Source organism: Myotis daubentonii, chromosome 9 (assembly GCF_963259705.1).
Source record: "Myotis daubentonii chromosome 9, mMyoDau2.1, whole genome shotgun sequence".
Taxonomy (NCBI): Eukaryota; Metazoa; Chordata; class Mammalia; order Chiroptera; family Vespertilionidae; genus Myotis; species Myotis daubentonii.
The window spans coordinates 20,181,259-20,204,845 of record NC_081848.1 but is presented as its reverse complement, the minus strand read 5'-3'; the positions used below and the strand labels follow the sequence as shown (position 1 = coordinate 20,204,845).

Sequence of the window (23,587 nt, the reverse complement as noted above, 5' to 3'; positions counted from 1 at the left end):
ATTGACATGCATCCCTGTATAAGTTTAAAGCATACAGCATGATGATTTACATATATTATTGTGAAATGATTACTACAATAGGTTCCCTTAATATCCATCTTCTCAAATAGATAAAATGAAAAGGAGAGAAAGAGAAAAAAAAGAAGAAAAATTCTCTGTGTGACGAGAACGCTTAAGATTTACTCCCTTATATATTATACAGCAGTATTAGCTATATCATAAATTGTACATTACATCGCTAACGGATGCTTAAAAGGTACCAAAAATATCTTCCTAGAGTTACACTTTGGTATTATGATAGATTTAATTTTATGCTTATCATCTCAAAACTATATGCAAAGATTTTTTCAAGAGAATAAATTTCTTTTACATCAACCCCATATGTTTACTTAATATAAATAAATCTCTTAATATGGGAAGACTAAAATATTTTTAAAACTATAATAAAAAGCTAATTTATGTAATGTTTGATTTTATCTTTAAACTGTAATTACATTTTATAAATTAAGTAAAATGGCTTATGAATCTTTAGTTCTATAAATAAGTGATTAGTTATGTATAAATAGAACATCCACTAAATTACATTTTTTATAACATATTCACTGCTTCATAACCAACACATAACAGCATTAAGGAAATAGCAAGTACAAAGGCACAGTAGCAAACACAGCCTGACTTACTTGAGAAACTGCAGGTAATTCAGTATTGATTAAAATTTGAGATGGGGCCTGGCCAGCATTGCTCAGTGGTTGAGCATCAACGTATGAACCAGGAGGTCATGGTTTGATTCCCAGTCAGGGCACATGCCCAGGTTGTGGACTGGAACCCCAGTGTGGAGTGTGCAGGAGGCAGCCGATCAATGTTTCTCTCTCATCATTGATGTTTCTATCACTCTCTCCCTCTCCCTTCCTCTCTGAAATCAATAAAATATATATTCTAAAAAGTTTTAAGAAGGGGGAGACAGGAAAGAGAATTATGAATTTGGACAAATAGATAAGAAGGGCCTTATCTCTCAGAAGATAAGTTTGCTTAGCCATGAAGGTTTAAAGGAAGGATTGCAGTGTTTGGAGCAGGCAAGGTCAGTTCCATGCTAGAAATATCACTTTCATGAAGTTGAGCGTGGCCTCATAGGATGGGAGGAGAATTTAGGAGAAGATAAAGTTAACTAGAGCAGTGCTTATGGGTATGAAGATGGTAGCATTTGGAAAGTATGGGGGTTGGGTTAAAGCTGAAAATCTCTGTAGAACACCCAGGAGGAGATTTCTCCCAGGCAATCTATAATAATAAAATAGTAATATGCTAATTAGACCAGACGTCCTTCTGGACGACCTTCCAGACAAAGCCAGGGCTTCAAGGGAAGCCTGGGTCCCAGATGCCAGAGGGAAGCCGGTGCAGGCAGCCAGGGAAAGAAAGGCCTGCTCTTGCACAAATTTCGTGCTTCAGGCCTCTAGTTAGATATAAGATGGCAAGGTGAGAGGAGAGATATGGGCTATTTTTAACACATTGTATGCGGGAAACGTATTTATACATTTTACGTATTTATACGTTCTACCAGTGTAGTAGAGCGCAGGACACGTATTAATACATTTTTTATAGACTAGTGGTAGAATGCGGGTAACGTATAAATACGTAAACTAAAGTTATTGTAATTTTACTGAACGTTGCCGTTTGCACAAAAAATTAGCAAAGATGGCCCGCGCCACCTGTTAGCGTGCGATAAAAACTACCCCCAAACAACGTGTTAAAGAAAGCCAAACCAATCAAGCCCATGTCAAATCCCTTATTTGTGCAGAGGAAAACAAATCAGAGCTATTGTTTGGCATCATAAAGGGAAACCAACTTGTTAATGGAATGAATTTTGACTTTTCATCTAGTTGTCTTGGCAGCTGGTAGACACAGCCTAGCTGTCACTGCTCATTAGGGCACTGGACCCACAGCTCCCCACTCTCCAGGGGAAAAGTGGGATTTCATGAACCATCCTAACTGAAGAATGAACGTTTTCAACATGATATAATTAAACATTATGGGAAAGAATGGATTAGGGTCCTCGGTGACATTTGGCTAAACATGCTAGCTAGCAAAAATACACAAATGAAGGTCACATTTGCAATTATTATAAAAGTGTCTACATTTTAATTAGGTAGCTGATAAATGTCATTGAGCCTTAGCCACTGACCAACTGTCATGTAAAAAAAGAAGGAAAATGTCACCTAAAAAGTCAAAATTTTTTGCAATGTCATGAAATTAAAACTTGTAGCCACACACAAAAAAGGTGTTCAACACTAAGGTGTTAGGCAGGCTTAGTGACAATCTCAAATACAATTTTAAAAAGGAATATTTTGACAGCATGTGAAATGCAGTGATAACAGATTTTAAAGTTGTTTTGTGAAGCAGGCTCACCTTTACTGTAGAACCATGTGGAGCCTCCCTAGTTTTGAAAGGCTCTTCTTATCTTAGAGGGTGCAGTTTAAATAGCATTTTTTTGGCCTGTGATTTTGGCTTAAATTCATTCTTTATTTATTTGAATTAAATATTCACTGACTTTCTCCCTCCCATGGCAAATCAATCCTCAACCTCAGGCAATTTTGTGCCTAAGAGTTTTAAAACATTGACACCACTTCTTAGACATTCTAAAAATATTTTGAACTTTATAATCCTATTCAAAAATCATTTTTCCTTTCCCTGAAAAAAAAAGGAAAACTTGCATCACCTTATATGAATTTCCTTTTAAATTAGCATTTGAAAATGAGACAGAGAAAAGTAAATATATGTAGAGCTTTTATGGGAAATTTGACTAATATTTCTACATATGGATTTTTAAAGCAAATATATTTTTAAAAAATTAAATGGCAAATATATACAGTACATTAAATCATAAAGAATATGATCAATAAATTTACCTACAAAAATCTAAATCTTCTTAGTACACTATCAGCAAATAAAAATTCAGACCAAGCTAAATGTAATTGTTGATGGTCATAGTGTACAAAGTGCTTTTAAGAACCAAGAAAAAGAAATCAACTCAATAGGAAAAAAAGGGAAACTATTTTATATATAATTCAAGGAAGAAATATGAACATGTGAGAAAATGAAGTATATAATAAACAAAATGTAAATACAAACAATAATGAAATAAGATTTTCACTAGTATATTTTAAAAGATAATTGACATTAGCAATCATCTAATAAAAGGGTATACAAAATGTGATAATACAATGTTAAAATTATTGCTGTCTCATGATGCTACCAGGAGTATAATTAAGGCAAAATTCCTAGGAAATAATTGTAGCAAGAGCTATTTCAGATTCAAAAATACCACTTCTATTAAGGAAATTATTAGTAATATAAAGATTTATGTACAATGATATTCCTACAGCATTATATATGACAGAAATAATCTGATCATCAATTAAATAATGGTTAAATAAATTATAACAACACACATCATTGGAATGTTATGTGATCAATAAAATGCTTTTGAAGAAAATTTGTAAAAGAACTTACTATTTACAATGTATTATTAAATAAAAATTAGAAGTTTAACTAATCCCAGTTTCCTTCAAACAAAACAAAATATCTGTATATCTGTCTATAAATCAAATGAAAAATAATAGAGTTTGACTTTACAAAAGTTACTACTTCTAGAAACCAAGATTACAGCTGATTTTGATTCTACAGTGAGCATATATTTTTTAATTAGAAGGTTTAACATTAGAATTCATGGGAAACTTAATTTACTGCTATTCCTTTTGATGCTGAACCCCATAATTTATCCCATAACAGAAAGCATTAAGATAATGACCACTCTGAACCCAAGATTAAAGGACAGCTGAGCTAAACACTCACAGATTGAGAAAATACCAGATACCTATTCCTCTGAAATTAAATTTATATGTAAGTAAAATTTTTGATTTGGAAAGTAGTAGAGTTGTGATCTGTAAGGGCCAATAAATAACAGTTCCACAGTTGGGAGTTGCTTTCTGGAAATAGAATTTGTTAGCTATTGAGTAAGTGCCACAGATGAGGCAAACATGGAGGCACTGACAGCGAGGGTGACATTATGATCAGGCTGCAACATTTTAGCCTGCTCCTTGTCTTCATCATTATTTAACTAAATAGCTGGACCAAATCAGCTGTCCGTTAAGGCTCGAATATCACAGCCACAGCAGCTGAGTGAATTTGAATGAGTTGCAGGATTTTCTTCTGTTAAATGAGAATTCACCTAACTTTGCTAAAGTCATTGAGAAATTGTCTTTTGATGCCTTCTTTGAAGAAACTGCAGTTAGCTGCAGAGTTTCCAGTTTATTTCAGTATCTGCCTCACCAGCATATAGTTACTCCGGTCAAAGCTGTGGGACTGTCTTTGAAGAAACATTGCCTTCCTGCAGAGAGGTCATCTGGGGACTTCAATAAGTAAGGGCCCTTGCAGGGATTTCTAAGCAGTTTTTCATGTGCTAAGTAGCAAAATAAAAGTCATATACATATTTCATTTTTTAAATGACTATTTGTAATGTGGAAATATGAGCAAAGCTCAATTCAAATTTCATCTCGGGATCCACGGCCTTTTTTCTCGGTACCAATTGCTTCTTCCTACATGTCCCCACACAGTTACTGGATTGAACCGTAATCCATTTACGCGTCTGTTTCACTCTCCCTTTTAATACTGTGGTTTGTGGCTTGGCCATCACAATGAGACTGTTCTTATTGGAAAGAGTAACAAACAGGTGGAGAAAATGAACATGGGGATTTCTTTAATGATTAAATACATAAGGACACTGATTTGCTCAGAGGAGCTGCACCAAGCAGGAGCTAAGGCACGAGCCCATGTGGGAAGTGCAGCTTCCTGAGACCCTACACGTCTGAACACGCTAGTGCCCACGTGGAGTGAGGGTTCCACCAGGCCTGGGAGAAACCTTGATTCTCCTAATTGGGGAGTGTGGCATTTTGCCCTCTTGCTGCTATATGGCTTCAGTCTACACAAGTCTAAAAATCACTTCTCACACGTCCCATATTTGCAGTAAACCTATGACAAACCTTTTCTCTTAAACTGTCAGTATATATTTTTCATATACTGTGCAGACTGAGTTTTGTTCAGATTCTATGATTATAAAGTGGTGTCCATGAAGTTTACACTATTCTGTACTTAGTTGATAAGAACTCTCCGTGAAGGCAAAGATTTTACATTTTATGGCTTTTTGTATTCCATAGTTAATTTTCAATTTGGCAGATACAATAGTTGGTAATTTCGTGTATAGTGAATAAATGCTAAATCTCATATTGCATTATGTGTATCTGTGGCATTTCAAGATTATTCTTAGCTGTCTAAAATTCCATGAACATAATGATCATCTTTAATTTCTCTCCCAAATCCACAATGACTTAGTGATGAAATGCATTAACATTTTATAGATCTTAGGGACAAATCTGTAATAGCACCAAAAACATGGGACATAATAAAACATACATGTTTATTTTTTTGCATCACCACATATAAAGAAGACATAACTTTCCCATAAAATCTTCTCAGAAATTGGGAGGAATACATTTTGTTTAATTATTTTTTCACCACAGCATTTATTGCTAAACAATATCAGCTTGATTTGCTTTATTATCAAATACTATCTGAACTATCTTAAATGCACAGGTTCTAGGAAGGTAAAAGCTAATATAATCGTTGCAAAGTTAAAACTTCACTGAAACCTTTAATTATCCAAAACAAAAGGGAATTCTTTAATCACTAAATAAATTTGGTTATATTTCACAACTAGGTACTTTCCTAACTAATTTCCTCAGTGATTATAAGACAATACTCATAATATAAAATAAAAATGTAATTCAGTCACACTTTATACTTTTAGTAATTTAAAGAAATATCATCTAAATCCTGTAGATTGTTTTAGCAATAGTGAAGAAATATGAAAAACAGAAGAACTTTAAGAAACTCTCTTTCTAAAATTTGTTTGCAATAAAGGCATACATAATACCCCAATTAAGATGTAATAAATTTTATGCTATATCTATTCATACAACTAAGCATTCACTATTTAGAAAAGAATACAAAGTTCTCCAAACCTTAAATCATTTTGACTTTAACTGTTCACAGCGTATCTGAGAAGGAGTGGTAGAAAAATTTAGAGCTTTGTTGTTGTTGTTGTTTCACCCTGTAAGTATATCTATTTTTCAATCTTATGCAAAGAAGACTGTAAGTGCGGTGCTGTTAAATATTGTTCCTTATATTCTAGAAATACTACACTTTACATGTCTGACTTTGGTGCTTTAAAAATGGCAAGTTTCATCCTCTGCACACCCTGTCTTGCTCCTGCAGCTAAAAGACTGTAACATTTACACGTAAAACATTTCTGGAAGAAAGTGCTGAGTTGAGATGTAGACTCGGGCTATTTCAAACTCTCCTCTGCCACAGATGCCGACAACCAAATTGGAGTGATGCACATTATTTATCAATTATTTACCATTTCTAAATATGCTCCACACCACTGGCTTTGCTGAGGTGCTACATCCATCCATGCAAGCGTCATAAAGCAGTAGCAGGCTAAAGTTGCACCGTTAACATTAATTCTCATCAAAGCGAGGACAGCCTTAGCAATTACCCTGAAAAAGGTCAGATACCAAATTTCTTTATGCTGACTTTGATGCCAAATTAGGTCACACCGCGGGCTTGGCTACGGCATGACTTCTGCTCTTTTTGCACCCTGAGTCATCAATATACGGTGGCACGTTTGCTCCCCTGACTTATGAGCCAGTGATTAAACATGAATATTCTTCAGAGCATCGCGTATCGTTAGGTGATATAGTTTATTTATACTTACTTTTATGTAAGATCTTAAAGAAGTATTTAAAATCAAACTAGAACTATAGGGAATGAATGGATTTATGCAAAGACCGGTCATTTCATGAATTTTTGTGTTGTTTCTCTTTCTTTGGCTGTAAAAATTGACAGCTCTGCATTCAGAAGTGAATGAAACAATTTAAATAGAGGATCCAGTAGTGATTCTCTATTTTTTATCATCAATATTATAAGAAATTTAAAGTTCTTTGTAAACATGTTTTTCACACTTAGGGACAAAGATAAGAATCTGAAGGTTTTTTGGTGTCAGAAAATTCAGGACATTTTAAATATAGTAAGGGATATATATTCTTAAAGATTGACAGAAGAAATCCTAGTTCTACTAATTTTAATTCATTATTTCATGAATATTATTTACATGGAATAGCAGTGTTATATCTATAAAAGGGCCTTTTAAGTAATGAAAAAGAAATGCTATTAGTTCCCAAACTGCAAGTGGTGGCAATGTCATTTGGACTTAATAGACTATAATTTTATTAAATCATATAAGTCCAGTGGTCCCAGGGTCATTTGATTAGAAAATATTTAATGAAGGCATTAATATTTACTCTCACCCAACCTCCAGCTGGAATTTCATGGTGTGAGAGCACCAGGTTAATTGAGTTTTATCACAAAATCTCCAGACCACTTCAGAAGTAGTTGTAATTCATGTTCCCTAAGGTCTGATCTATGAAAAGTGAGAAAATAGAAGAGAAAAATGATTAACATATAGCTAGATTCTGCTGACATCTTTAACATAGATACTCATTAAAAGTTGGAGCAACTAATGATGATTTCTCTGAAAAGGAATTAGGACTCACTCTTCCTTCCAACCCTGAACAGGAATATGGAGAAAAGATGGGGTGATCTTGCTTTAGCCAATAGAAGCGCAAGAACATAGAAGCATTGAATGGTCTATAACTCAAAAATTTTCATCAGTAGCCATGTTTTTCTAATTCATTTATAGGAATATCCCTGTCAGAAAAATAGTAATTATTCCCCTTCTATTTTCCAATCTTTTAATTCCTCAGAGTAAAATGATTATTAAAATTTGGTGTTTATATGTTTGTATTTTGTAGCCTAATCAGATGTAGAAGGCATAGCCCAGTATCCAATTATGTCCACCATATAATAGTACAGGGTAATAACTAAAGTGCAGATAATAATCAAAAGTAACTAAAAATAGTTATCAGTCATTGCATTTTACTATGAGCCAAAGTTTTGAGTGCTTTATGCATACTATTTTTTTTTATCTCTATGACAGCCTATGAGAGAAATACTGTTGTTATCCCCATTCTAAAGGCAAAGACACTGAGCCACTGAGCTATTCATGTATTGCTCAAAACCACAGAGCTGCTGTGAGGTAGAGTCCAGATTGAAATCCAGGAATCTAACTTTGGAGTGGATATTGCAGAGCCTTACTGACAAAGCTGCTTTCACCCAAAAGTCTAAACCAGTAAAATGAGTGGCCAGGGTTTAGGAGGATGTATACACCAGCGCCAAGGGTTATGTTCTCAGGAACTGAGCCACGATGGTAGCCAAATAAGAAAAGGAAAAGAAAAATGATATTGGCAAGTTTCCTCTCTAGGCACTCTGCTTTCACTTGCTTTAGGTATCATACTTCTTAGTTTTATATGTTTTAGAATAATTTAGCTTGTTCATTTAATGTTCCGCTACTAACACTTCACCAATTTGTAATCCTTTACCAATATCCCCAGATTGTATATTTCATGAAGGCAGGAACCATTTGTGGTTTACTCACAACTAACTGTATTCAAAGTTTCTAATACACAGTGGGAAGTCCATAAAGAGTTGTTGAAAAAAAAAACATGCATGCTGAATAAGGTGGGATGAATTAGGGAGAAAATGTTTGTGTTTGCTGAAAGAAAACAAGGAGTTATCTGAGAGGAATCCAGCCCAGAGTTCATTGATGTCACTTAGCATTTGTATTTTACTCAGTCTCTTTGAAATCCTGGGTGCAGAATTTAGACCCAACTTGTCGTCCTTTTCTTAAATGACAGCCCTTAAGGGTGACGAAAAACAAGTTCTGAGTCCTGAATGAGATTTACTTAATGATCTATCTCAGAAGGTGCTTTTCAGTGGCAGCGACCAGGAATAATTTAAGAGCTGAGGCAGACCCACAAAAGGAGAGAAAGTAAAGGGCTATTAACTAGATGTAGGCGTTAGAATGAGCATAGGGAAATATTGGAGTAGCAAAATATTTGAATAGCTGAGTGCAAGTTACTGAGATGGAGTAAAACTAGAAATCGTCTGGGAGGGAGCTGATGTTCATGAGTAAAATCACATAAGGGATAGTTTAAATGGAAAAGATTTTTTCTAAAATATACCAACATTTAGAAGTTGAGGAGACAAAGAACTAGCAAAGGAGATAAGGTGTAGCCTGTGAAATAGAAATAAAAGCATAAATTGTAGGAGCCTGGAATAACACAAAGATAATGTTTAAAGTAAAAAGAAATAGTTAACCCTGCTGAATACTGCTATCGGGTCTAATACAGTAAGAAATGATCCTTAGGTTTTGCAGTGACCTGGTTACTGTTAACCTTGAAAAGAGTTTAATTATTGTGGAATCATATAAACAAGACTATTTGGAGAAGCTCAAGGAAGAAAGGAAGGAGAAGAATGGAACACAGTGACCACCAATAGTGCTTTTCAAGAAGTGTTGCTGTAAAGGAAAGAGGTAGAAGGAATGGTAAGGTCAAGATAGCCTTTTTTAAAGGTTAGAGGAATTTTTGCATATTTATAGGAATGATCTTATAGGGGGACAAAAATTTGGATGTTGAAGGGGAGATGCAGGGGTAGGCAAAAGTAGGTTTACAGTTATGAGTACACGAAACACAGAGTTTATTCTTATAATATTTATTATTTCTTGTATTATTTATTTGTATTATTTCCATATGAACAACTGTGAACCTATTTCTTCCCACTCCTGTATAGGGGATTTTCTAGAAAGACTAGAGGCCTGGTGTACAAAATTCATGCATTCGAGGGGGACCCTCAGCACACCTGTGCCCTTTTGCAGTCCAGGAGTCCTTGGGGGATGTCTGCCTGCCACAGAAGTGGCAGAGACTCCCGCCACCACTGCTGTGCTCACCAGCCATGAGCCCGGCTTCTGGCTGAGCAGTGCTCCCCCTGTCGGAGGGCACTGACCAGCAGGGGGCAGCTCCTGCATTGAGCTTCTGCTCCCTGTTGGTCAGTGCACATCTTAGTGACCAGTCATTCTGGATGCTTAGGCTTTTATTATATAGACTAGAGGCCTGATGCATGATATTTGTGCAAGACTAGGCCTTCCTTCCCCGGCTGCCGGCACCAGCTTCCCTCTGGCACCTGGGACCCGGGCTTCCCTGTGGCTGCCAGCAGGCACCTGGAAGCCCTTGGGCCTAAGCTGGCAAGCATCCCTCTGGCATCCTGGGAGCCCACAGGGGAGCGGGCCTAAGCTGTTAGTCGAACATCCTTAGCGCTGCTACGGAGGCGGGAGAGGCTCCCGCCAATGCTGCTGCCTGGCCAGCCATGAACCAGCTTCTGGCTGAGCAGTGTTCCCCCTGTTGAAGTGCACTAACTACCAGGGGGCAGCTCCTGCATTGAGAGTCTGCCCCCTGGTGGTCAGTGCACATCATAGTGACCGGTCATTCCGCCTTTTGGTCAATTTGCATATTAGCCTTTTATAAAATAGGATATTCTTGTGCAGTCAAGATGGGATGGAATGGGATTCAATGCACTCAAGTGGAGGAGGTGACCTTTAATAGATGCACAATTATTCACAGCATATCAGTGAAAGCAGGTCATGGGTGTACATATAAGTGGTGGGAGCAAGTGAGGAACCTTTTCTTCAGATTGCTTCATTTTCCTCAATGAAATAGGAAATCCAAGACCGTGTGGAGCTTGAGGACAGAGGATAAGTTGTAATATACCCAGTAGGGTGGGATAGTAAAGGGACTAGGGAAATGTGACAGTATAACCAGGAAGCTTAGAAATCTCACTTGCAGTGAATATCATTGACTGAGACCTTTAGCATGACTTTGTGTTCTTCTCCAGGAACAGAGTGTGGCAACAGTTTGATTTAACTTAGACAGGAGATTTTATCCTGCAAAAAAAAAATAAATAAAAGGCAAGGATAGTGCGATTGAAGGTACATTGAAGGGAGTAAGGAGAGGCAGGGAATTGAGAAAAGATGAGGGTGCAGGACAGTGAATGGGTTCTTAAAGGGGTTGAGATTCTAGAGAGAAAGAGATGAAATAAAATAAGGACAAAACAATGCAAATGCTGGCATTTAAACTTAGGAAGAGGATGCTGTATTTTTCACCCTTAGCAGAACCTGTATGTGTTATATCAATTCAGTCTCACAAAGTTGAGGGTTAAAACAAAGTCCTATAATTGAAACACCATTTTCCCATTTATTTATGCTAATATATCTAATTTCCAGAGCTGAAGATCCCCAGAACTGGGATTCAGGAGAAGGAAAATTAAAGATGTCAGAAAAAGGGTCTGGGCAGCTAGGAGGAATCAGCCCTGGTCTGGTGGCTCAGTTGGTTGGAACATTGTCCCATGCACCAGGAGGGTGTGGGTTCAATTCTAGGTCAGGGCACATACCTAGGTTGCAGGTTTGGTCCCAGTTGAGGCGAGAATGGGTGGCAGCTGATAAATGTATCTCTCTCACGTTGATGTTTCCCTCTCTTTCTCCCTTCCTTCCTCTCTAAAAGTCAATAAAAAATAAAATAAAGCCTTAACCGGTTTGGCTTAGTGGATAGAGCGTCGGCCTGCGGACTGAGAGGTCCCAGGTTCAATTCCAGTCAAGGGCATGTACCTTGGTTGTGGGCACATCCCCAGTTGGGGGGGGGGAGTGTGCAGGAGGCAGCTGATCTATGTTTCTCTCTCATCGATGTTTCTAACTCTCTATTCCTCTCCCTCCCTCTCTGTAAAAAATCAATAAAATATATTTTTTAAAAATAAAATAAAATAACTTTAATAAAGTACTTGTGAGTGGGAGGACTCACTGAGTTGATAGTTGCACTCAGGTCAGGAGGCTGAAGGAGGCAGCAGGCTAAGGCCCAGGTCTGTATATCTAATGCAATGGAATTGGCAGTTTACGGTTTCCAGACTGTCTTCCTGGCTTGGAAAACCCTTTCCCTGGCTGGTTTGGTTCAGTGGATAGAGCGTCAGCCTGCAGACTGAAGGGTCCCAGGTTCAATTCTGGTCAAGGGCACATGCCTGGGTTGTAAGCCTGATCCCCAGCAGGGGGCATGCAGGAGGCAGCCAATCAATGATTCTCTCTCATCATTGATGTGTCTATCTCTCTTTCCCTCTCACTTCCTCTCTGAAATCAATAAAGATATATTTAAAAAAAGAAAAAGAAAACCCTTTTCACCTCCTGGCTCTGACTCACGTTCCCATGCACCGCGCACTCTGTGTAGAGCAAGCACTCAGACAGCGCGACACTGCTGGGCACCCCCATCTGCCGGGCAAGGCTCTGCACTGATCGTCCACACCGTCCCCTGCTCTCTCCTCTGCGCTGCGTGGACTCTCTTCCCTTCCCCTCAGTGACGTCCCACTTTCCAGCTTTCCCTCTTTCCTTCCCAGGTTCCACTACCTCTGCTTTCCTCGTAAATGCCGGTGCTCCCCAGAGTCCCATTTTCAACACTCTGTTTCTCCATTTACACATTTCCTTGGCAAACTCATCAGCTTTAAGAGTTTTAATAACCATCTAATTGATTACCATTTAATAATCTCAGGAGCCTGCATTTCTCTTATGTTTACAGAATCTTATAATCAACATAAATGCCTTAGAAGCGCCTCACACTTTCCACCTGCCCAAAACTGAATTAATGAGCTTTCACCTCAAGCCGGTGCCTCTTCCTACATTCTTATCCATCTTACAGACGCACAGATCATCCCCAGTTATTTACGTGCCTGTCCTTACCTCCAATCTTATCAATGAGTAATCTTATTAATTTTACTCCCATATAGATTATCAACTCCTCATTCCTGGCTAATCTTTGCCTCTATTACAGCTTTAGGCTCTTGAGGAATCATTTTTTTCTTTCTGTTTTATTCCAAATGTAGCCAGAGTGATCTTTCTAAAACCTATTGCTGTCTGTTCAAAGTCATACCATTTTAGCAGGATGTGTTAGGCATTTCATCATTGGCCCCTTGCTTACTTGACCAACCTTCCCTCTCCTCTCTCTCTTCTCCCTCATGCTCCGAACTTCTGACTACTTACCTTCCAGGCATGCCATGCTGCCTTTCCTTTACAAGGCTTCATGTGTTTTCTTTTTTCCTTTATCTAGAATATTTTTTTCTTCTCCCCTCAGAGCTATGCTGAGCTAATCATGAACGGGCTTTCAGGACTGAATTTAGACAGGCTTTCATTTAGAAAGTATTTTCTGATAGTCACTGGCTGACTAAGAAATTCCTCGCCCTTGGGAGGGAGCCCATAGGTCCCTGAGTTTGCTGTTATGTCACCTTGGGTTAAAGCTGCACGTATTAGTTGCATAAATTGTCAGATTTCTAGTCACAGCTTTAGAGTTCACTTTAATTGACGAAAGAGGAATATCCACTGCAACAGGTGCAACTGGTTACATAACAAATGAGGTCCTGGTATGGAGCACAGAGGCGAACTAGCATTTGTCTCATCGCTCTCTGTATGGAGTGGCATAAGTCAATTATTGTTCCACTTGGGCAGTATGGATTTTGTTAATATATATTAATATATATTAATATGAATGGATAGATACATATAATCTATAACTAAAATCTTATCCTGCTTATTTGAACCTCATTATGGTCCCTCTAGCTTTCCACTGATTTACCTTATTTAGCTTATTTTCGTGTATGAGTAGGGTAGGCAGTTAAAACACAAGGCAACAGAGTGCACTGATAAATGAATAGGTTCTGAGACTAAAACTACAAACTACCTTACAGGAAAACTCATTCTCTTTTCATTACCTTATACCTCTAGGTGCCAAAACTTGCATTTAATTCCAGGTTTTAAAGAAGACTTTATGTCTACCCATAATCTATTCTCATATACTTTGCCCAGGAGAGGTTAGCTATTTTCAGTTAAAATTGATCCACCTTCACCAGACTTATGGTTGAACATAAATACTAAAGGATATGATTTTCATTACAGCTCCTTATAGGCATGGGCTACACATATTACATTAAATGTAGAGAACATCTGAAAATATACTTTTTCAACTTACAGAGAAATCATGTTTACAATTTAACAGAGCAGAAAATGTTAAACTTAATTTGATGCTTAACACCTAAAGTGTTATTTTCAAATCACAGAAATGGTTCTTGCATTCCAAAATATCTCTGAGGCAGGATAATGACTCTAAATTATTTTAATTATGAGAAAGCCTACTAACAAGATAAATCATTTTTTATCTACAATTAAGTCCAAATGTCAGATACCCTGAACAAAAATGACTGATTCTAAAAAGTATTTTCAAGATCAACAAATTATCAAATTCAGTTGATACTAGACTTGGAAAAAAATTCCAATTTCAAATTGTTTTTAAGAAGTCATCAATTAGTTTGTATTTTTAAACATTTGATCTATACACTGAACTGACTCTCCCCTGTAGATATAAAGGAGTGTTAGTACCACCCACTTTGCACATCTTTTATAATGAAAAATTTGGGGGACTAAAATAAAATATGAGCATGACATTTCTCAGTAACCAATAAAAGCAGAAATTTCCTGATAGTATCCCCACTTGATAATATTAAATTACATAGATTGCACAACAAAACCTACAAAGCAAATTTATCCAAAAATTTTGTATTGCATAATAAATTTGACTGCTTTTTAAGAATATGAGCATAACTTACAGCCTACTTAAAATATATATGATACATTAGATACACTTTCTACTTTATGATAAATTTTAAATGACCATCAAAGTTGTATATTGTTTTTGTTTTTCTAATCTGTATTTATAGAATATAATCTACAATATTACTTTTTATTTTACCATTTTTTAATAATAAAAAGGTACTGATCTACTGTATGTAAATGGACATTTTAATATTAAAGCAAACAAAAAGTTAATTCCAAAATGGTCCTGATCAAGAAAATAAGGACAAATTGTGGATGTCTTCTCTTTTTCCTTCCTTCCTTCCTTCCTTCCTTCCTTCCATCCATCCTTCCTTCCCACAAATTTAGAACTAGTAGAATTTTCAGAAAATATTTTAAAATATAAAAGTAACATTTTTTTCCCCCACTCTTACTGTAATTGGCATTTAGTTGCAGCTGCAAGGGATGTTTTCAACTATGTCTTCAGAAGAAACAATTTTCACAAGAATTCATTTTTTATTATTGTTTTTCTTCTACAGAATATTCCGGAGCTCTTCCTGGTCTCCCTACTTCCTATGCTGCTTTGCTAAGAATTAAGAAGAGTTCATCTTCACCCGTGTTTGGTTCAAAGCCTAGACCACGATACAGCAGTCCTTCATTAGGAGCCCTGAGTGTTTCTTCACCAAGCTGGCGAGGGACAGCTCAACATTATTATTCCCCCATCAACCTTTATCATTCATCAGATGCTTTCAAACAAGATGGTAAGTGTCAGAGGAAACGATACCATTTCAAGTTAAACAGGCAAGAAGACGTTATTCAAGACAATTGCAATAGGGGTCAAGGCTATTGCAATAGTGGGGAGAGGTTGAACTCAACTCCCCTAAAACAGAAAATGGCAGAGTTTCTAAGACCAGGATAAAAGAGAAGACACTGAGGAAGAGGTTGGTCAATGTGATTAGGTCACCTGTGTTTATTAACGGGTGGTTGTCAAAGTTAGTCTCTTACCCTCCTGTAGAGACTGAAAGAGCCCTCTCTTTCTTGATCATTACATTTTATTTTTAAATAATATATATGTTAGTTGATAGTATTACAGATATCTCCCATTTCTCCCCCCTTTACCCTTCTCCTCCCAGCCCCAACCCCCCACCCCAGGTCTTCACCTTCTATTGCCTGTGTCCATGGTTATGTATATAAATATATAAGTTCTTTGGTTGATCTTTTTTTGTCCCCCCAACCCTACATCGAGGTATGTCAATCTGTTCCATGCCTCCCTGCTTTCGCTCTGATTTTGTTGGTCAATTCATTTTGTTCATTAGATTCCACAAAGAAGTGAGATAAGGTGATATTTGTCTCTCTCAGATTGGCTTATTTCATTTAGCATAATAGATAATTACATTTCAAAGAATGACTCCATTCTTTGAGAGATCCTTGAGAGAGACATCCCTGGGTTTTAAAAATGGCCAGAAACTGAAAGAAAATTTTCATGTCACAGGGGCAGAGAAGGAATCTTAATTGAAAGTTTTCTAAAGTAAATGCTCTAAGAAAAGGGAGTTAGGGGACTACAGTTAGTAAGAAACCTGCTTAAAGTTTAGTCAAACTGAGGGAAATCTTAAGGCCTCCTTGGTAATAGGTATGTTTTCTGTCCCACACATATTTCAAAAAATGTATATATATATATACTATCTGAGACCAACTTGATTTAGGATTAAGACTACATAATAAATTCATAGACTGAAAGAAAAAATATAAAATTTCTGAAAGACAATTTAACAGTAAATATTAAGAGCCTCAAAATAGCCATATTCTTTAATCCCATGTTTCATTTCTAGAAATGTATTCTGCATGATAAAATAATAATACACTCAGAGATATAAGTATATGCTAGCTTTACTTATGAGTGGAAAATAAGAAATCATTTAAATGTCCAACACTAAGATATCAGTTAAATGGAGGACTGCTATACAGATATTAACATTATGGGTGGAACAAGATTTTCTAAATGTTCTCTAACTTTTTCACTTTTGGATGTATCAATAAAACAATACAAGGTGGATTAATAGTCAGAGAGAAGCACTAGTATGTGATTATTATCACGTTCTGTGCCAGGCTCTTTTGTATAGCTTACATCAATTATACTCTCAACAAATATGTAAGACTAGAGGCCCGGTGCATGAAATTTGTGCACAGGTAGAGTCCCTAGGCCTGGCCAGCGATCAGGGCCGATCCAGGCCTTCTGGCTGCTGGCTGGGACCTTCCTTTGTTCCACATCGCCCCCTGGTGGTCAGTGCACATCATAGCAAGCGATCGAACTTCTGGTCTCCTGGTCGAACTCCCGAGGGGACACTTTGCATTTTAATCTTTTATATAAATGGATGTAAATTCTTACTGTTTTCAATGGGAATGGAAACTGAAGGGCAGATAAGTATCTTTGAAAAGGTCACAGTGCAAATAAGTAGTGTTAAAGAACAAAATTCAACTGAATATATTTGAAGACTTAATTGGCTTTATTAAATTTCTGAATAGAGCAACATCCCAGGGGTTATATAACATGAAAGTTTGGGAGGTTTTTTTTTTTTAAATACATATAAGCAGAAGGGTGGGCAGGGGATTTATTAGCAAAAGAAAAGAAGGGAAAATTATTTCCTCCCATTCTTATGGGAGGAAGGAAACGGCAGAGGTTTCCTCTTGCATATCACCTCACTATCATTGAGCAGAAAATTCCAGAATGATCGCTTTAAATTCCACTCCTGGGAGAGGCTGAAACTGCAATTAGATTAGTTAATGAAATTTTGGTTTGGTGACATGTCTTAGTAAAAGTGAATCATTTGGACTGCTGTTTCTTGTTTTAACATTTCCCACCTTTTTATCAAATTCTTAGCCTGTGTGATATTCACAGGCCATGTGTTTCTGTTTAATCCCGGGGATACTCACAGGTCATGGATTTAGGTTGAAAATGCTTAAATTTGCCTTTTCTTCATTCCCTTTTGATATTGCAGTCTTATGGATACCTTTTCCTGCAAACTTACATTTCAAGCATGTGAGAGGGAGATTATTCGGATAACTCTAAATAGGATAAATCCCAGTGCTTTGATTGTACTTTGGAGCCATAGTCTCCAAGACGCAAACCAATCAAAGAAAGACGCTTGTTAAAGTAACCACCTTTTAAAAAAAATTCTTTATTGTTTAAAGTGTTACATATGTCTCCTTTTTCCCTAGTCATTCCCACCCCCTAGCACATGACTCACCCCTCTACTGTCTATGTCCATGGGTTATGGTTATATGCATGCATACAAGTCCTTTGGTTGATCTCTCACCCCCGCCCCCATCCCCTTCCTCCTCCTTGCCTCCACCTTCCCTTTGAGGTTGGATGGTCTGTTTGATGCTTCTATGTCTCTAGATATATTTTAGTTCATCAGTTTATGTTATTCATTATATTCCACAAATGAGTGAGACCATGTGATATTTATCTTTCTCTGACTGGCTTATTTCGCTTAACATAATGCTCTCCAGGCCCATTCATGCTGTTGCAAATGGTAAGAATTCCTTCCTTTTTACAGCAGCGTAGTATTCCATTGTGTAGATGTACCACAGTTTTTTAATCCACTCATCTGCTGATGGGCACTTAGGTTGTTTCCAAATCTTTTCTATTGTAAGTTGTGCTGCTATGGACATAGGGATGCAGTAATTATCTTTTTAAGCTAAGTGATCTTATGTAACTGAGTTTCAACTGCTCCAGAAGTGTTGATGTAGGTATAGCAGTGATGTTGACCACAGCACAGATACCTTCTTGTTCAGCTGAAAATTAATCAAGGGCTCTTCAATGTCTCCACAAGTTAAGTTAAGGCTATTCCCATTTACATTTCCTGCTAACCAAGGAAGTAGGACTCTGCCAAGTTAGCAAACTGCATCATGAAAGGACCCCTGGTAGGTTTGTTACTGACTGGGTCACTGGCTGGGACATCAGTTCTTCTCAACGCAGAAAAGGTTTTAAGGTCAATGAAAATGAAAGTAAAGCAAAATGGGATTTATTAAAAATACACTCCAAGCAAGGAGAGGGCCAGTCAAAAGAGACATTGGGCCCGTACTCTTGGGTTATATGGTTTAAAAGAGGGATTTTCTGGGAGGAGAATTCCATTTGCAGTCAGGGATGATTGGCTAAATTTATAACTAAATTTATATAACTGAATTTATTCTGCCCATGCCCTTACCCATAATGCACTGTAGAAAAACCATGGCGGGGAGGGGTTGTCAAAATCTTTTAATGGAAAATTTATTATAATTAGTCCAGGATCCTCGTAAGGTCAAATTGAGGCCCTTTTATTTTCCTCTGAGCTTGTGCCTAGAACCACTGGTTCTGAACCAGGCTGCTAGCAGTCTGCTGGCTGCTGGCTGCTGGTTGTCCATCGAGGTGGTCTGAAGGCAATGTTGGTCTGATCCCTGTCAGGACCCCAGGACAGGTCCCACCCCAGCCACTCATGTCTAACTTCCTACCTAACAGGCTCTTTCTTAGCAGTTAGGGGCATTGCCCAGCTGTGCACCAGCTCTCTAGGCATACATAGACCCAAGGAGAAAGATAACCATGATGACAAGTGTAAATCCAGTCAGAGCATGATTGCTCATTCAAGCCAGGGTTGAAATAGGTTTTCTTATAACTTTAAATAAAAAGTTGTTTTGAATTACAGAGGTTACCCTCTTAGCAATGACTTGGAAGATACAGATGATGGCATTATCTTTTCAGGTCAATACCAGTATAAAAGAAAGAAAAATAAGGAGGGAAGGAAGGAAGGAAGGAAGGAAGGAAGGAAGGAAGGAAGGAAGGAAGGAAGGAAGGAAGGAAGGAAGGAAAGAAGGAAGGAAGGAAGGAAAGAAGGAAGGAAGGAAAGAAGGAAGGGTTTCATGTTTAGCTAAGTAGGAAGTCTGATCTCTTGGGTGGAAGTTGTCTATATTGATATCAGTCTCTTCTCTTCTTAGTCATTTTTGAAGGTCTCCAGCGTTTATACAGAATTAAATGCCAGATGCAGCTTTCTTTTTTTGTTGTTTTTTTGTTTTGTTTTGTTAATCCTCACCCAAGGATATCTCTTCCATTGATTTTTAGAGAGAATGGAAGGGAGGAGGAGAGACACACAGAGAGAAACATCGATGTGAGAGAGACTTATAATTGATTGGTTGCCTCCTGCACGTGCCTTGACTGGAGCATGGGATGGATCTTGTAACTGACGTTCATACCCTTGATCAGAATCGAACCCAGGATCCTTCAGTCTGAGGCCGATGCTCTAACCACTGAACAAAACCAAGGAGAGCCAGGTGCAGCCTTCTTTAGTTGTGAGGTGTGTATCCAAGGCTCAGCACCTCCAGTTTTGCAGCAGTGGCAATGCTTGGGAGTACTTGCTAAGATTCCTTTCAATAGAGCTCAAGGGCTGTCCTCCTTTGAGGATGCTTCCAGAATATCCATCCTCCAGGCATTAGAATGTAACCACAGCATCCCTTGAATGGAGATCTGGAAAATCTTCCTTACTCTGTTAATAATAAACTCAAGCAAACGACATTAAAGACTTACATAGCTAATGACATTAGCATGAGACGACAAGGGACCAGCAGAAGATTATATACCAGTAGGCACTGGTCTACCAGTGACTATCTTGTGTGGAATGAAAACACATTTTCTTTGCCATTATAAGCCATCAGTTTTGCGACAGGAAAACATACATGTTGTAACAAGGACATATTGATAACCCATATTACGTGGAAGGAGCTCAAAACGTTCCGAAGAAGGAGGTCTGAGACCTCTCAGGACCAAATAGTTTTTCTTAAACTCACTATGGTGGAGGAAAGAATGCAAAAATCCCCAACATGGGGTTTATCAGGGAGCATGGACAATCCATGTGGCTGTCTTGGGTTTTTCATAACCTTGACTATGTGTTTAATGAATAGCCATTTTTTATCCATCTTAATTTCTCTCATTCAGGAGCACACTGTTGCCATGTTATAAAAACATCAGTATGGCCAAAGTCTGGCACTGAGGGGCCATTTTTGCAGAAGCTGAATGGACCACATCCTCCACATGTGCCACAGTCTTTATAGATTCCGTTGCTGCTGCCTTTGCCTGAAAGTTAGCCAGGGCACGTCCCTGATACTCAGGTTCAGTCCTTATAGTGTGAGCCTCAGTTTGGGTGACAGACAGCTTATGCCAGGACATATCAGACTTCCAGGAATCCTATTTAATAAAGAGCAAATATGCTAATTGACCCTCACGCCATGGCAAAGATGGCTGCTCCCACAGCAAATAAGAAGGGAATATGCTAATTGACTGCCATGCCCTCAAAGATGTCAGCACCCACAGCCACAAGATGGCCAGCAGGGGAGGGCAGTTATGGGCAATCAGGCCAGCAGGGGAGGGTAGTTGGGGGGGACCAGGCCTGCACAGGAAGGCAGTTGGGGACAACCAGGCCAGCAGGGGAGGGCAGTTGGGGGCAACCAGGCCTGCAGGGGAGAGCAGTTGAGGGTGACCGGGTCGGCAGGGAAGGGCATTTGGGGGTGACCGGGCCAGCAGGGGAGGGCAGCTGGGGGCAATCGGGCCGGCAGGGGAGCAGTTAGGCATCGATCGGGCTGGCAGGGGAGTGGTTAGAGGGTGATCAGGCTGGTAGGCAGAAGCGATTAGGGGCAATAAGGCAGGCAGGTAGGCAAGTGGTTGGGAGCCAGCAGTCCTGGATTGTGAGAGGGATGTCTGACTGCCATTTTAGGCCCAATCCCAGATCGGGCCTAAACCAGCAGTCAGAAATCCCCTGAGGGGTCCCAGATTGGAGAGGGTGCAGGCTGGGCTGAGGGACAACCCCCCCCCCCCCCAAGTGCACAAATTTTGTGCACCGGGCCTCTTGTTTTACATAATGTCTGAAACTCATAGAACATATACAGACACAATGTAACTAAAACTTATTACTTCTTATTTGACAATGTTACCCATGTAATTAAACATATCAAATAAGCCCAATTAGTTCAAAATCTCCCTTTTTATAAGGAGAGAGACAAATCCTTTGATATTTTCCCTGAACTCTCTGAAAAATATCAAAGTTAGTTTGGGGTCAAAAAGACTATTTAGAATTTGATTCTTATGAAGTTTGTCAAAATATCAAAAGGTCCTAAAGCACTTGACTAAATAGGATCACAAGTTATTATGAAGTAATACTTAATTATTTGACCAAAGCAACATCAAAAGATTTCAAAGACAATTACAGAAGGTTAGCTCTAACTATTGAGAAGATACAGTTTTCTTAACTAATCAAAGACCTAGTTCAGACAACATAAAACACAGAAAAATTATTGGATAAAACAGTGTTTGCTTTCTCAATAGATTACTTGAAAAGAGAAACCTTTTGGCAGATGAAAGAAAATTAAGTTTGGAGCTTACATAAGTACACCATTGATATTAAACTTTAATTTTTAAAACCCTTACCACTCACTTAGCCATATTAGTTACACAGGCAAAAGTCTCTCTTTATCTCTCTCTCTTCTACTTTTTGTATATATTTAGTTTGTCCTTCATAGCCAGAAGTTCTAGTTTAAATAAAATTACTCTAATTTCCCTTAATAAAAATGCCTCTTCATTCTTTATTCTATTTCTGAGCAAAAAACCCACATCTTACTATATATAGTCACCCTTCTTATTATTTCTAGTGGTGTCAATTACATATATTAGAATTTTTAACCTTTAAAAACTTAAAATTTTAGCCAGACCCGGTTTGGCTCAGTGGATGGAGCATCGGCCTGTGGACTGGAGGGTCCTGGGTTCGATTCCAGCCGGGGGCATATGCCTGAGTTGTGGGCACATCCCTGGTGAGGGATGTGCAGGGGCCGGCTGGTCGGTGTTTCTCTCTCATTGATGTTTCTGGCTCTCTGTCTCTCTCCCTTCCTCTCTGTAGAAGAATTGGTAGAATATATTTAAAAAAAAAAAAACCAACTTAAAATTTTAGTAAAATATAAGAAGTAAACAATGATAAACTGTCTTATATATTAGTTGTCTGTGGCTTGGAAAATTTATAAATACTTTTTATTATTTTTGGAAATGTACTTTCTCAGAGTAAGTTACTCAGTGTGACATATGACATGTTAATAATAAACTCAATTTTATCTTTATTTTTTCTGCAATCAGAAGCCAAAATTACATAAACTTATGTTCAGTAATTAATTTTCAGTGTTTTTTCTTATTTGGAAATGATCTAGATATCTTCTATATATATAAAAGCCCAAGCAACTGAATGAATGACAGAACGACCGAACGACTGGTCGCTATGACGCACACTGACCACTGGGGGAAGACGCTCAATGCGGGAGCCGGTGGTCAGTGCACTCCCACAGCTGACCAACTTCCCGCTGTTTCTCCCCCGGCCAGCCAGCCTCAATGGCCCCAATCAGGCTGGCTGGCCAACCTCCCACCACCCCGATCAGCCTAGGGACCCCACCCGTGCATGAATTTGTGCACCGGGCTTCTAGTTTAATATAATTTCCATCACCTAATTTAACTTAGCAAAACCTTAAGGTTTCATAATACTGAAAATATTTGGAAAACTTATTTGAAAAGTTTACCTAAAAACTTTTAACCCTACTTATATATATTTAATTTAATCACCCGTAATTATGTTTAGATTACTTATAAAACTTTCATATCAAGTTATAAATAATGTGGATTTATTTGAGTAGAAAGAGTTCATCCAACAACACTAGCAGAGCCAAACATTAGACACCAAGCACTGCAGTGGAGAAAGATTGGCTATTTTATGGATGGCCCCGCCCAGGGGGAATGGGAAGCTAATGCTCTGAAGCTGGAACTCCAAGATAGTGTGTAGATTACAGAGTATAAAAGGAAAATTTGTAACCACACAGAAACCTGTTTTCCTTCATGTGGCCTTTTATTTTGATTTTTTTTTTTTTTTG

The 23,587-nt window shown here is 38.1% G+C and overlaps 1 protein-coding gene across 1 annotated transcript in view; it reads left to right on the top strand.

The window, feature by feature from the left end:
• The first annotated feature begins 6,769 nt into the window (after window positions 1–6,769).
• The window catches only part of LOC132241738 (contactin-5-like), a 184,688-nt gene continuing 167,870 nt past the window's right edge, over window positions 6,770–23,587 (top strand). The window contains exons 1-2 of the mRNA XM_059710644.1: window positions 6,770–6,797; window positions 15,199–15,420. Of these exons, the coding sequence (XP_059566627.1) occupies window positions 6,770–6,797; window positions 15,199–15,420 (250 nt within the window). The remainder of the gene's footprint in view (window positions 6,798–15,198; window positions 15,421–23,587) is intronic.